General features: G+C 52.0%; 2 protein-coding genes across 3 annotated transcripts; both read right to left on the bottom strand.

Moving 5' to 3' along the window:
* Positions 1-1480: 1480 nt before the first annotated feature.
* LOC128267465 (glutathione hydrolase 1 proenzyme-like) lies at positions 1481-4881 on the bottom strand. Of its 2 annotated transcripts, XM_053004313.1 has the most exons (11): positions 4745-4881; positions 3988-4239; positions 3518-3928; positions 3257-3457; positions 2946-3192; positions 2718-2862; positions 2605-2650; positions 2284-2524; positions 2086-2199; positions 1835-2012; positions 1481-1734 (listed from the first exon to the last, which is right to left on the bottom strand). In XM_053004313.1, the coding sequence occupies exons 1-10, from the start codon at positions 4756-4758 to the stop codon at positions 1866-1868; spliced, it is 1818 nt and encodes a 605-aa protein (XP_052860273.1). In that variant the 5' UTR covers positions 4759-4881; the 3' UTR covers positions 1481-1734; positions 1835-1865. The 2 variants fall into 2 exon arrangements, with proteins under 2 accessions (XP_052860273.1, XP_052860265.1); XM_053004305.1 differs by lacking the exon at positions 1481-1734 and having other exon boundaries at positions 1773-2012.
* A 2281-nt stretch (positions 4882-7162) lies between these two features.
* Positions 7163-13711, bottom strand: LOC128270860 (alpha-1B adrenergic receptor-like). The gene is made up of 4 exons (XM_053008289.1): positions 13613-13711; positions 8648-8914; positions 8355-8564; positions 7163-8269 (listed from the first exon to the last, which is right to left on the bottom strand). The coding sequence occupies exons 1-4, from the start codon at positions 13709-13711 to the stop codon at positions 7187-7189; spliced, it is 1659 nt and encodes a 552-aa protein (XP_052864249.1). The 3' UTR covers positions 7163-7186.
* Positions 13712-14076: the final 365 nt, after the last annotated feature.

The raw sequence follows: 14076 nt of genomic DNA, 5'->3' as shown, positions 1-14076 counted from the left end.
ATGCATAACATATACGCACACACATACCGTTAGATTTTAGCATTATTATCTCTGACACAAGGAGCACCAGGAAAAAAGGAGAAGAAGAAGAAAAAAACTAAAACCAAGTGGTGGGAAGATAAAGCGCGGTAGCTAACGGCAGGGGAGGCAAAGTTTTCCCTCCACTAATCAAACATCCAGTTATAAAAATGATGAAAAATAAATAAAAGTGAAAATTTAACAAAAAAACCAGGTAAAACAAACATTTTTCATGTGGAAGCGTACCTTGGCGGTTATGGCTACGACCGCGGATGCGTTGGATGCCGAGATTTGGTCAAAACCCAGATTGGAGGGCCGAAAGTGATCGAATATTTGGAAGGAATCTTTACGGGATTTTTTTCTCTGTCTTGCTTTCTTTCTTTCTTTCTCTTTTTCTTTGTACCGAGAGGCGCATCACTTGTTACAAGTAGTTTGAGAACTCCTTGAGCTGATCATCTCCGTGACAAGCCCAAAAAGAAACCGAAACTATTTTCGCCGGATTGTCTCGAATGTCGCGGTCGGGCAAATCGAGTACAGCTTCTTACAGGTCCCGGACCACCGGTGTCCTATAATGGCAGCCGCCCCGTGCACGCACCCCCGTAGTTACCGCGGGCCGACCAACCGACCGACCGACCAATTCAAATTGAACGATTATTCAAGTTATGCTGCTGATCGATGGGCACATTCGCTTAGCTTTAATGAACTTCCGAACCGGGTTCAGTAAAGGGCCTTATGGGGTTCTCTGCCACCCAAAACTCCTTTCTACACATTCGGGTCACATTCGGGAGCCTGTTTGGGCTACCACAGGTTAATTGCATTTTTAATGTGGACCATAGTGGCGCACAATGACAGCAGTTTTAACACATGGGCTGAAAAGCAGCGACACTAACCCGTAAATGGCGCTAGTCATATTGCATTCATCACTTTGAGTATCGCAGTTAGTACCTTTAAAAGAAAGTTGTTGAAATTTCATGATATTCTACTCATAAGAGTTTGAATTTTGCGTAGAGTGACGCTACTATTGTTATTTTCAGCTCCATGGATCAAAAGTAACTTCATGTTTATTCGTGTTACACTGCTGGAAAAGACCCTTCAAGGGAACGCTGCGTGACAATGGCAGGCGTTAGCGACTACTCTCATATAATAGCATAGCCAGAGTAAAACTGTATGATACCATGACTAGTTACGGAATACAGGCCAAAAATACCGGTTGCAAAAAGTCTTTTCAGGTTTACATTGTTATTTATCTTAGAAGAACGGACTAGGTCGTGCTTATTAGGTTTACATTGTTGTTTGTAGAAGAAAACGGAGTGATCGACGTAACTTAGCATTTTAGCATAACGAACCCAAAATTCTTTATTTTGAATCATTCTCAAACCATTTAACTATTTGATAAAGATAGCTGATAGTTAACCCGTATTGCCGAAGCAAACTCTTCTGGCGTTTACCACTGATTCTCATCGAGCGCCTCAGCGTCTTTGGAGATTTTAGTCCTTCCTTCACGAGAGTCACGAACACATTGAAACCACCATTTTTCGGAAGTCTCGATGCACTTCAGCCTCCGTTTTCTTGATTGCGTATCGATTTTCAAGTGACCGTTTCTTCATCTCATTCTTTTACGTAGAGTTATGCAAGGTTATTAGTTGAGCACTCTTCCGGAACGCATTAATTGTGTGGCATTGCTTCACTCTTCGTTGAACGCTTTCTCTTTAGAATCTGTAATTAGAGCACCAAAGGAGTATTCTTTTCCCAGTTCAGTTCTCCCGTGAAAAAAACCTGGTAACTTAAAATGAGTGAAAACAAGGCCACAGCTTACATGATTGCATGCATTACACGTAGCACGTGCTTTAGAACCCAGCAACATTGCCACCTTTCCGAAAGTCAGCATTACCGTACACGCCCGACGCGTTTTTTGCGATTGCGCAAACTATCGAGCCACGCTCTCGGTAGCGCATGGTCTGGTGCCCTTTCTGCTGCCATCCTTTGACAATCACCTAGAATAACGGCGAAAAAGTGGATGACATTGGCTTGCTCACCGCAGTGTAGGCTAACGGTAGGCGATCCTACCTCGAGATTTCCATATTCGTACTGGACTGCCATGGGTATGAGCTGGTGGTGGAACCGTGGAGCATCAACTGCTTCCTTGATGTCGTAGTCGAACCAGAGGGCGCGTGCCAGTGTCTGCCGGGAAGAAAGATAACGTGCGACGATAGTGACGTTGGCTGGCCCAATCGTTTCCCAACGGCAGCACTGCCGGCAACCTACCAACGCGACTGCAGTGGTGATCTTGGTACCACCTGCAGCACCTACAACTAACTTTACGTTGTGGAACGGATCGGTCACAATCGTAGGACACATCGATGACAGGGCACGCTTGTACGGTCGTATGAAGTTAGCCTTTGTCCCGGGTAACCCAAAGTAGTTGCTTAGCCCTGGTGAGGAGAAGTCATCCATGCCACTGTTCAAGATGATGCCAGTCCGTGGGCCCATTATTCCGGCGCCGAAACTGAAATCCGAACAACGAACCGGTGATGAGCACACCCCGAGCTGTAATTTCGTACGCACTACGGACACGGAAACGCTTACTAGAAATTGATGGAACTCGTAGCCGAAACGGCATCTCCGGACGGTGCTGTATCGTACAAACAGTAATTATAGTCCATTTTACACAGGACGCTGTTAGAATCGGAGTCGTTTACCTAGCACTGAGATGTGGGCCGTGCCGTCATTGTTTGGCGTAAAGAAGTGCCCATCGTAGTCCTCCGGCAGGTGGTGCGTTCGATCGTCATCGATGCGACGGCGCACGGTCTCGGCGTACTCAGGGGCGGTCAGGTTACGCGTGAGCTGCAATTAGAGTACAGAGAGCTGATGTTTGGTGAATGGGAGTGAAGACTCAAACCAGGTCCCATTCCAGGTATGTGCCACACCTCCAGCACGTCCGTAAACGCCGGATCACCGAGCTCCGTGCGCTTGCCGTACGCGAACTTGAACGCCTCCACTATCCGGTGCGTCGTGCGGATGGCTGACTCAGCGGTACGGGTGTCGCTCGCCCGGAAACCGAAGCCCTTGAGGATGTTCATGATCAACGCGAGGAGGATGCCACTGGCGGGAGGCGGCACCACGTACATCGTGTCCCCGTTCAGATCGATGGGCAGCGACTCATTCCACCGTACGCTACCGAAAGGAAGTGTGTGGACGTTAGCCCCAGGCACCTGGCTGTTGCGCATTGCACCCTCACCTGTAGCGAGCGAGATCTTCCGCCGTTAGAATGCTACCCACGTCCCGAAGATCCGCTGCAAACTGGGCGGCCAATTCTCCCCGGTACAGAGCATCGCCGCCCGCGATCGCTATATGGTCGAGCGTATCGCAGAGCGCTCTCGGGTGGATCAGGTCCCCTTGCTGCTTCCGCTGGCGGGTGGCTGGATCGGTGAAGAGGTGCCTATCACACAACACGCTGCGTCACACGGGGGGTTTGCTAGTGTCACGGGGGGCCTATTACCTGATACGCTCATCGGACAGCGCTTTCGCGTTGAATGCCAGCGAGTCGTGCATGTGCTTGGTGATTGGAATGCCCCGTCGGCAGAGTGCTCGCGTCGGCTGCAGCACTTCGGCCCACGGCAGCGTCCCGAAGCGCTGGTGCGCCTCCCAGTACCCCTTCAGCTCACCCGGTACCGCCACCGACAGCGGACCCTCGTTGGTGGTGCTCGGATCGTACAGGTGCATGTCTTCCTTCGCTCCGCCGGCAGCTATTTCCCGGGCGTCCAGCGTGTAAGCGCACCGTTGCTGACGCTGGTAGATGTTCATCACGAAACCACCGCCAAGGCCCATCGACTGCAGGTTCGTGAGCCCGGCGCAGAACATCATCCCAACCGCGGCGTCCACTGCGGACCCGTTTCGTCGCAGCAAATCACTGAAAGATGAAAGAACACGATCAAACCAGGGGGCCCGAGGTGGCCGTCAGTGCCTTACCGGCCGATCTGGCTGCAGATGTCGGAATCGCTACACACGGCCGTCGACTCGAACATGTGCAGCGTGGAGTACGACTGTTTGATCGTGAAATCGGTGTCGGCAGGGTCGGGCGGCGACAGCACGCTGGGCGGCCGGTGGGCGGTCGTTGAGGCCGGTGCCGCCGGCTGCCGATCGTCGCTGTGCTGGTAGAAACCGAACCAGAGAAGCAGTACCGCTACCAGTGGCACGGCAATGGAAGGCACTAGCATAAAGCTGCGGCCGGGTGCGAAGGGTGCAGTAAACAGTGTGACAGATTCCGGCGATGGTGAGTAGTGCGAGAGGGCCCCGACATGTTGGAGGAAACGGAGCCTTAGTTATTGGCGTAAAGCAGCAGCGTACAGTAGTGGCGCGCGAGCTCTTCGGCTTCGGAAAACAGTCGGGTGTTACACGCAAAAAAAACACAACACAAGAAATACGGCTACACGGCGAAGAAAGCCGGTGAGAGCGAACGTGAGAGAGAGAGAGAGAGCAGAAGCGACTGCACCGAATGAGAAGCTGACGAGAGAGAAAGTGAGTGAGTAAGGGAGTGAGAAGGACCGGAGCGGTTGATGGGGAGCATGCTTGGCGCTGGAACTGTCACAGTGCTGGTTATTGATTTGTTGATTTGCTCGGAAATTCGAGAGTGACGACGACAAGGACGAGCGCCGCGGAAGTAGCAGGTTGAACGTAGCTCGTATTGTAGACGAGGAAGTGTTGTCTGAGACTGCTGATACTTTACCAGTTGGTCGCCATGGTGGGAGACCACTTTTGGTTCCGATAGCGGTGACGGCAGCCCCGAGCCGGACCCTCTCGCAGCTATCGCCCTCCACACGGGGCCCCACAGGCGGAAATGCTTCCTCGCGGATACACTGCCAGCACGCCAACGTTAGCACCCGCGCATGATGTAATGTGTGGAACGGCACAACCGGTGTCAACGGCAACAACTGCGCTACTAGGAACGGGGACTGTGTCTTCGTCCAGCAGCTGGTCGGTCGGCTGCTGTTCGCTCGTTGTTTTCGCCAACCGAAGCTCACAGGATCCGCTCACCGAGTCCGAGTCACTGGGGTCGGCGGTGAGAGCGCGCGAAACAATGTTTGGAAAACCAGAGCACCAGAGACTGAGAGAGCGTGGGGGAGGGGGCACGGGACCGTAGCGTAACCCAACCCAACACGGCCCGGATCAGGACTTCCGGAAGGTCTGCGCCACACGAGTGCACGAGGGCAGAGGCGGATGCGGCGCAAAGGTTGCGGTTCTTGCGGTTGAGAAGACAGGATGTAACTGGCATCGGAGTCCGTCGGTTCGACTGCTGCTGATCGCTAATCATTCACCGGCCTCAGTTCTTCTCCCTCTCTCTGTCGCTACCTCTATCCCATTCTCTCGCTATCGATTCAATGAGCTCTATTTCTGTAACACACACACACACACACACGCATGGCGCATTTTGGGGAAATGATCGCGGACTTCGGAAACTGTGGCGAAGGTTGCGTGTGTGTCGTGTGTGTTTTTGGAGCTTGTCGCTTGTCGGTCGGTATATGCTGGGCCTTGCCGAGGGTTAGCTGAACGGCCGGCCGGCCGGCGATAGCGAGCGCAGAGGGCAAGGTCGCTGACTTCGTCTCCGCTTCATCATCTCGGCTGCCGGCCGCTAACTACACTCGTTAGCAGTAACAGGAACTTGTTTTCGCATTTGCTCCAATTTCGGGCGCGGACAGTGCGCGGAAAACGTATCGAACGCGGCACGTTGGTGCGTAAATGCGGCCACCCTTTATCAGCAGTACCGTACCGGAAGCATGGAACGGGCTCACCCGTACGCGACCCCCCTTTCCCTCGGTCCCACGTGTGTCCAGCGTGGTCACGCGTTTCAGGTAGCCGCCGCTGGAGTGCTCCACCAGTGCGAGGTCGTAACGAGGTGTCGGCTAGCCACTTGTTAAGTTTACATAGTTGCGCCGCGCGCCGCGTCACAATCATCGTATTTTACATTTCCCTTTTTTTGGCTAGCGCCAATTTACCGCAACCGGGTCCCGGACAAATCTACCCGCCATTCGGGGTGCTCCGGGCAGGATCGCAACGACCCGTGACCGAACTATGCTGATAATGGACCGGAGTTCTTGGTGGTGTTACTGTAACAAAAAAAAAAACAAACCAAAAATTCGTTCCGATCAGCCAACGCTGGTTCAGTGGTTCGGTTCGGCGTAGATGGTACATTTTGCAACCCAATCCCTTGTGAACCGCCCTTCCCCCCCACCCCCCAACCCCGTTCATCACCAAGGGTGGTTTTTATTTTTACCGAGCGAAGATGATTGCCTAACGACGCCGTGTGTGTCCACGTGTGCCGTCGTGTTGATCTGGTTGTTAACACAGTGACGCGTGAATGACGAAATGACGGTCCCATACACATCTACACGTCGTGCGGCTCGAAGCAGGCATGGAACGCAATACCAAGGTTTTTTTTTGGACTCGAAGCCCGGGCGTGGGGCGCTTCCGCCATTCGGTCGAATTTGGTAAAGGCTCGAGGGTGCCGGGGCTGCATAGCTTTAGGCGCACGAACGCACGCTAGACGGCGCTCACGTTACTGGAACCGGTGGGGGCGCCCAGTGGCCCAGTGGGTTGATGGTTCATGGTTCAGGTTCAGGTTTAGGTTGATGGTTCCGGGATGACGTCAGAGTTTAGCTGCCAGAACGGAAGAACGCATACAACTGAGCTCGTCGTCCTTTAAACTAACACCAACTCTTCCTTGTAGTTTATTTCTTCTGTTTCGCTACAGTTCGGATTGCAAGGATTCGGCTGCATCGGCCGGGTCGAAAATGATTGTATCGTGTGTTGGGCGATTTGCGCACCCACAAAGTTCAGACTCACCATCCCGGGTCCACCGTTCGGTAAGACGCTCCGTCTAGTCATACTAAGTGTATGATAATATAACTGCCCACTGCAGTTTTTGCAAACATACTTTGTACGTGCACAACATAATGTGTTTTTTTTTTCCTAAAATACCTCAGCTTAACAAACACACTCTCTCTAAGTGGCTCTAAGTGGCTAAGACCCGCACAGCTGCGCTGCGCGCTGTCTCTGCTACGTGTGCTTCAGCTCTTGAGCCGTACCTTTTTCTTCCGGTGCCTATATATCTATACATGATTGGCTTACGTTTACTCATCTGGTATGCTTTCTGGTATCCTACGACCGAGCCTTAGTCAGTTCCGTTACCTAAAATTTCTTGCAGCGAGGCAAACTTTTTAAACGATAGCTTCAGCTCGGGTGCCGGTGGGTGCATTGGCAGCTTGGCACTTGATTGTCTGGTCGCGACGCAGAGATTGTCGGTTTGCTGCTGCTGATTCGGTGGGTTCGTGGTGCCGGTGGTGGTGATGTTGGTGGGGCTGGAGACAAAAGGCTCACAGTCACCTGCGTCGCCGGCGGCGACCCCGGCGACGGAGCAATTGGCGGACGAGTCGCTGGGCAGCCTGAGAGCCTGGCGGGCTGGCTCCTCGTCCGGCAGGATCTCGGTGATCGTGATCTTGGGCCGCGTGGCCGTCGCCTGGCCGACCGTAAACTCATGCTGCACGGCGGACAGCGCGCTGACGATCGGCGGGGGCGACGTGCACCCCGCACCGAGCGCCGAACAGCTCCCGAACTTGGTCCGGCTCAGCGGCGAGAGGGTTGCCTGGTCCAGCCCGTCCGGCCCGCCTGGCTCACCGTCAACGCGCGCCCCGCCGTCCGCAAATGCCAGTAGCAGTGGCTGTTGCTGCTGATGCTGCTGCAGCTGGGCCCCACTGAAGGAGGGGCGCCGGGAGCCGCAGGTTGACGGGGTGCGCGCCTGTATCTCGTAGTGGATCTCCATCTTCTGCTTCTGCTTGCGCCAGATGTTGCGGAACGAGCGGCGCACGATCTTGCTGCGGACGCCGTACAGGATGGCGTTGACCGTCGGGGACAGCAACAGCAGGAAGCAGGCCAAGTAGAGCAGCACGGCCGGCGTCCGCCAGCTGCTCGACGCAAACGGCAGCGCGCTGTTCCAGAGGATGGCCACGTAGTACGGGCAGTGGAGCAGGATCGCCGAGCCGACGAGCTGGATCACATTGGCGGCCGGGTTGCAGGCCGTGCCCTGCGCCGAACAGGCCCTGCAGTCCGCCAACGGAACGGCCGCCGGCTGGCCAGCGCCCGAGCTCTGCACGAAGAACGGATTACGCTGGTGGGTGATGGTGAGCTGGGCGGACAGCGTCACCTCGAGGATGGCGGAGGCGATCCGGTTGCGCTGATAGCGCGCTATCATGAATACCTGCGGGACGGGACGGGAAGTGAGCGCCCGGGCGCATGTCATTCGAAGTTCAAAAACCACCACCCGAAAGACCTTCTCAACTGACCTTCATGTTGCAGCCCACGATCAGACCGATCGGCAGCAGGATGGTGAAGAGGACGAAGCAGATGCTGTAGATGAGGGATTCGGTCGTCTGCAAGTTCGGCAGGCACAGGGCGTAGTCGGCGTCGAACTTGTACGCCGAGATGCGCACCGCCTGTGGCAGACTGAAGAGCGTGGACACGAGCCAGCCGGCCCCCAGTGTGACCAGGACTTGCTGTTGAGGATCATAATCAGGAAAATATGTGTAGAGTGTATGATGTTGCGCAGTGTAGTGTCGTCCGGTCGGTAGGCAGGTACCTTTTTCGTGTTGATGAAGGTGCCATAGTGAAGCGGGGTGGCGATGGCGAAGTACCGGTCGAAGTTGAGCGCACACAGCGTCCACAAGGCGATCGAGTGGAGCGTGTTGAAGCAGATCCCGAACAGCAGACAGGCTACGTCCAGCGCATCCACCCCGCCCGGCAGCAACTGGAGCAGGCTGACCGCGTAGAAGATGAAGTAGAACAGGCACAGCACCGCATTCACGATCCCTAGGTGCAACAGCAGCACCTTGCTGGCGAACGTTATCTGCAAGTGGAATAGGAAACCCCCCGCCAACAAAAGCAACAATCACTCAGCGGAAGCTTCCAGTATGTTGAAGTTGGTGACCGCACATAGTGAGGAACAGTTTCGAGTTTCGCGGTTCCTAACCGAGGCCCCCGGAAGCCCTCCAAACAGGTTCCCAAGAGGACACTGTAACGCTGGCCATTTTTGGACTAGGTTGCAAATGCAAGGCTCCGGGTAGCAAATGAAAGTTAAGGCATGACACTCGATGCACAACAACAAGCTCGACCGGGGGGAAACGGAACAGAAACGGTATGATTTTAACTATCAAACCTACTACTACTTCAAGGTCATCAACGATTGATGTTGGAATATTTTTTTCCGAATGAGCCAAAAGTAGAAGCATTACCGATAAGCACTCTAGAGGGATAGTGAGAGAGAAAGAGAGAGAGAGAAAAAGAGAGAGAGAGAGATAGACAGAGAGACAGAGAAAAAGAGAGAGAGATAGAGAGAGAAAGAGAAAGAGAGGAAGAGAGAGATATGGAGCAGCCATCGGTTGCAGCTGCCGCTGCAAGCGCTGGCGATGCATTAACGGTCGATTCGCCGCCGGAAGTTAACTTAAATGGGAGAGCAAACACAATTAGGGAAACGATTTTGCTGGCAAATTACGGCTCTTCGTGGTTTCCCGGGCGGTATATCTTCCCGGTGGGACCATTTTATTTCTGGGTTTTTGCCATTTTTTTACTGCACCGTGTCGTTTCCTCATTATCTCTTTTTCCGCCTATGGAGCGGGCTGAGAGGGCTTGCTTGCTTAAAAGCTTTCGCCCCGATCGGTGGCAACATGTTGGGAAGCTGAATGTGCGAGGTGATTGCTCTTGTAGCGCTCAGCATCCGCCCACAACATTGCACCTGATAGCATCATCTAATCAAACTTGATGGATTTGTCAATTTAGATAATTGGCTTGTTGAAAAATCGAAGCCCAGCGACTACGAGAATAACGAAACCGGAGAGGATTCGGCATCGTCGGCGGTTCATCATCAACTACGTCCTCAGTTTGCATCAACTGGTGGGCAGGTCACGGTATCCACGTATTCCACGGTGGATGGCATTGGCACAGCTGTAGCGGCCTGTCGAGCTATTCTTTCCTGTTTGTTATGGAAATAGCGGGAGGAAATGAAAAATCAATCCCCATGCATCCGGAACCCATCGGGGAACGGGCTTGAGACAGGGAGGTTCCCTCGGATGCCTTGAACCCGTGGGGTTCCCCTGGAACAATAACACCTTCGGATCCTTTTTTTATGCTACGTTCCAATTTGTAACCCACCGCACTACATCCGTGTTTGATTCAATTTCATTTGGCCTCTCCATCTGCAATTCAATTACGTGGAACCATGGAACCCCAAAGTTCCTTTCTCTTTCCGAAGCGAGGGTTCAGGAACAGGGCTGACCAAACTTTGGATCATCATAAGCGACCGCCGGCGTGTTGTGTTGTGATGTCGCTGTGAAAATTGATGTTGACATGACGGCGGTGAGCACCGTACCGCCACAACCATTTTGATATGTACCACAAAATGGTGTAATGAAATTAACCACAAAACCGGGAACCGTTGGAACAGTTAGATGTTGTCAGTTGAAAAGTGCACGCAACGGAGGCCCCTTCAGGAGTTTCGATCGGGCGAACGAAAGCTCAACAGGTGTGCTGTGGCGGTTTGGCGCATAGCATCACCATGCTGACACCGACACCGACTCTTTGTTTCGTTCCGCCCTGATGCCCTGTACGCCTTTGCCTTTCTGCCATCCCTAGTTTGTGTTTTATTTCCCATTGACGCACTTCCAGAAGAAAGCCAAAAAAGGTTTATCGCAAAGTTCTTCACCGCTCGAAAGTGGCGCTAATGATGGGAAATCGAAACAGCGCATCAACACGCAGCCCGCCAGCGAGGCCCAGGCAAGGGCACCGCGGCCTTAGCGATCCATAAGCCAGCTCCCGATCGGCCCCATTTCAATCAACAATATTTTTCAGTTGATTTGACAGAGTAACGACCCCGGTGCGAGGGCGAAGAAAAGACGAAAAGGGTGCGGAGCCGGCGGATCTGACGTGGTTCTGCGAAACAGACACGAGCATCATTAAATTTTCACCAGCAGATTCATCTCATGTGGGTAGCGCTGGTGTGTCAGCTGCCAGGCCGTACCGTCGCACTGAGGGTATGGAAACTCAGAGCGATGCCTAATCGAGGCCTCGTGTATATCGTTGCTCTTACTGTAATTCTGCAATAGGTTTTTTATGTTCAACAGGCCGCTACGATGGTTTAAAAAAAAACATTTTTAGAGAGGAATCAGTACTTGAATCGGTCAAACTTCAATCGCCCCATGAACGCCGTAAACATTTCGGTGAACGTCAAAGCAGAAACACAATTCTAACGGACGCCGCAAGACGACCGCCCGGTACGGCTGACCACTTCGTGTATTATATCCTTGCTTCGTATCAACTCGATAGCGGCCGCCAACCCATGTTGAAACGCAAAATATGCTGCTGCTGCTGCCTGAGCCTAGGTTGGCACCAGCATAGGACTGTCACGGTGGAGGGGTTGGTGTCGTATCCAAAACGTCACAATCTCCTCGTCTCGCAGCATACGACAAGGAGGCAGTGGGCCCTAAAATTGTTTGGCCAAATTTCTGCGGTTGTGCGAGGTTGTGAAGGATGTAAACAAAAATAGAAAACAGATGATACAAACTAGCAGTTTCATCAATGTTGTATATTGTGCACTTTTTGCTGGCAAAGTTTCTCCGCAGGTCGTAGTATGTTAAGGGAGACAACCCACGCTGCGAATACGAGTATTTCCTGGAACGTCTTCTTCGTTGCGCCCGAATTCTTTAAATCGACCCCCCAGCACCCGGAGTCGGAACACACGGTACGACAAACAAATACTGACAATACTACACAACAAACTAACCGTTCCGACTGACCGTTCCAATTGATTTTTGGAAAAGTAAATATTTGGCCATTTGACGCGGAACCGAACAATTGCCACAAGAAGGGATCAACATGTTGGAAAGAGAACAGGGTATTTCATTGACCGGGCTGCACACCTTGAGTCTGAGAACTTAATCGCCGTACTTCGAATGCGCAACGTCAAAGGTGTTTCAGTTCGAAAACAAAATTAAAGAACCGAAAGTTATTTATTTTCTAGGGATTAGCTTTTCTCTCAGCGAGAAGAATAAGGAAGAGCGAGAGAGAGAGAGAAAGGTTGAAGCTGGATGTATGTCATTAACATACGTTTTACCACACCACTTGCTTATTGGAAAACGTTTGGCTACGAGAAGGAACGAAACCAGAAACCAAGCAGGATATGCAATGATCGAAGGAAGGAACGAGTGTTTGCAAAATGATTGGTAAAAGTTCACACGCTCGCACCTCATTTACACAACCTCGTACAGTCAAGCGTTTGGTGTGCGCTGCGGTGCCTTTAAGGCTTCTCCTTCGCCCGATATTTGTTTCTTTGGCAAGCGTTAACGCGTTCAGTCTAACCTCATACCACACTCCATGCTCTCTACGCCGCAAGCTTTGCCAGGACTCACCGACCTGCCCATCCGCCGTCAAGACTGGTCACCGTTTTCTGCGAGATACTTCAACTGCCGTTTCCAGAGCTGAAAAAATGGGAGTAGGAGACACTTCCAAGAAAAACACCATCTGTTAGCCGTCTAATTTCAGCGGCAACGTTGGCGAGGATGGCTATTGTGAGCCCGCCCAGAACATTTCGTGGACGGGAATAATGATGGTAAGGTGGCATAAAAATAACGAAGCTGCTTTGCCGTCACTGTCCGATACTTCACTAATTCGTTACCGCAGGATTCAACATCCCTTCTTATTCGAAGTGCTGAAACGAGGTTTGGACACCTTGAGAATATTGACTTTCTAGCAAATGAATAACCCATTGGTCGCTATCCGGCCGCTTTCCTTCCGTCATACTAGAAGAAATGTCCGCGGCAGAGGCATATAACGGTCCAACCGAAACCCGATTATTGATAGTTTGCGCTTAAGCGCCTTCCAATATCACCGACTACCTTTCGGGGTTTCCTCGGTAACTGCACTGCTGGAGCGTACAGACAGTTGATTGGCCTGCATTCCACCCCCGACAGAGCAGGAGTACGTGAACAAACTCTGATCATTACTATCGTTAGTTGCCTCTCTCTGGCATACCCGGCGCAATGGATTAGGATTCCAATTATACTTGGAAATCAAATCACGTTCCCGAAAGCTCAGCACAACACTGAACTGCCTTATTGGCGCAACCCACGGTGTACCAAGGACGGGACCAGATCCTTGACGCACTTGTCAACAAAGACCGTACCGTCACGCTTGAAAATGCTTGATGGAACGGCAGCAATTCCGGCGATCCCTTCTTAGACGTCTTGAGGGATACGGTTTAAATAGATGTTTTCGTCTTGGCAAACATTTCGTCACCTAAGTATCTTTGCCCTTTTTTTCTATTTGAATATGAACTGTTTTCATCGTTTGCACATCAAAAAGAGTTTTCCCATTGGGAAATATGAAATAGAAGCTGTGAAGGTAGTCAACCGCGCCGTACAAGTAGCCCGTTTCCAAGGCGAGGCAACACTAAAGTTGCCAGTTCAATGAATAGGGCGACACCACATCGTCCGCTGGACCGCCCATACAACGATTTAATCAATTCCAAATTATTGGGTCTAACGACTGTACTCACCTGCTTCGTCAGGGCAACGATAACGACAATGTATGTGTTAACGGTAAAGCCGACCAGCACGGCAACGAGGGCTAATATCTCCAACTGAAACGGCACCATTCTGAGCAGCTGTGTTGTCGTCGTTGAGCAGTGGATGATGGTTGACGGAAACGTTCATTTCGTTTGCGATACAGGAGCTCGGCTGCGGCAAGGTTCGTCCGAACAGCCCTCGTCCTGCCGTCTTTGGGAACGATCAAAGAGTGTGGCGCAACTAATTACCAGGAGTCGACAAATTTGCCCAGTAAGAGTGGTAGATACTGCCTCTTCTATACCGTACCTTTGCGGCACACACGTGAAAAGCGACTCGAGGCCGTTTTCAGTTGTAGTAAAAATGAGTCTGTACCCTAAACTATACCGGGCAGGACTGCTATTTGAAAGTCACGATTGATTGAGGACAAGTTTAGCTTCACAAGCATAAAATAGAA

The sequence above is a fragment of the Anopheles cruzii genome, chromosome X, assembly GCF_943734635.1.
Source record: "Anopheles cruzii chromosome X, idAnoCruzAS_RS32_06, whole genome shotgun sequence".
NCBI lineage: Eukaryota > Metazoa > Arthropoda > Insecta > Diptera > Culicidae > Anopheles > Anopheles cruzii.
Note: the sequence above shows the minus strand (reverse complement) of the source record. Positions and strands in the feature narration are given on the sequence as shown.

Bases quoted from the DNA above. Each gene is read 5' to 3' on its own strand.
- LOC128267465 (XM_053004313.1), bottom strand. The intron at 3,929-3,987 runs GTAAGGCACTGA...TTCATCTTTCAG, and splicing joins ATCTGCAGCCAGATCGGCCG to TGATTTGCTGCGACGAAACG. The intron at 3,193-3,256 runs GTGAGGGTGCAA...TCCTTTCGGTAG, and splicing joins GAAGATCTCGCTCGCTACAG to CGTACGGTGGAATGAGTCGC.
- LOC128270860 (XM_053008289.1), bottom strand. From the start codon at position 13,711: ATGGTGCCGTTTCAGTTGGAGATATTAGCCCTCGTTGCCGTGCTGGTC. The intron at 8,565-8,647 runs GTACCTGCCTAC...GATCCTCAACAG, and splicing joins CCTTCATCAACACGAAAAAG to CAAGTCCTGGTCACACTGGG. The intron at 8,270-8,354 runs GTCAGTTGAGAA...CCCGTCCCGCAG, and splicing joins TCGTGGGCTGCAACATGAAG to GTATTCATGATAGCGCGCTA.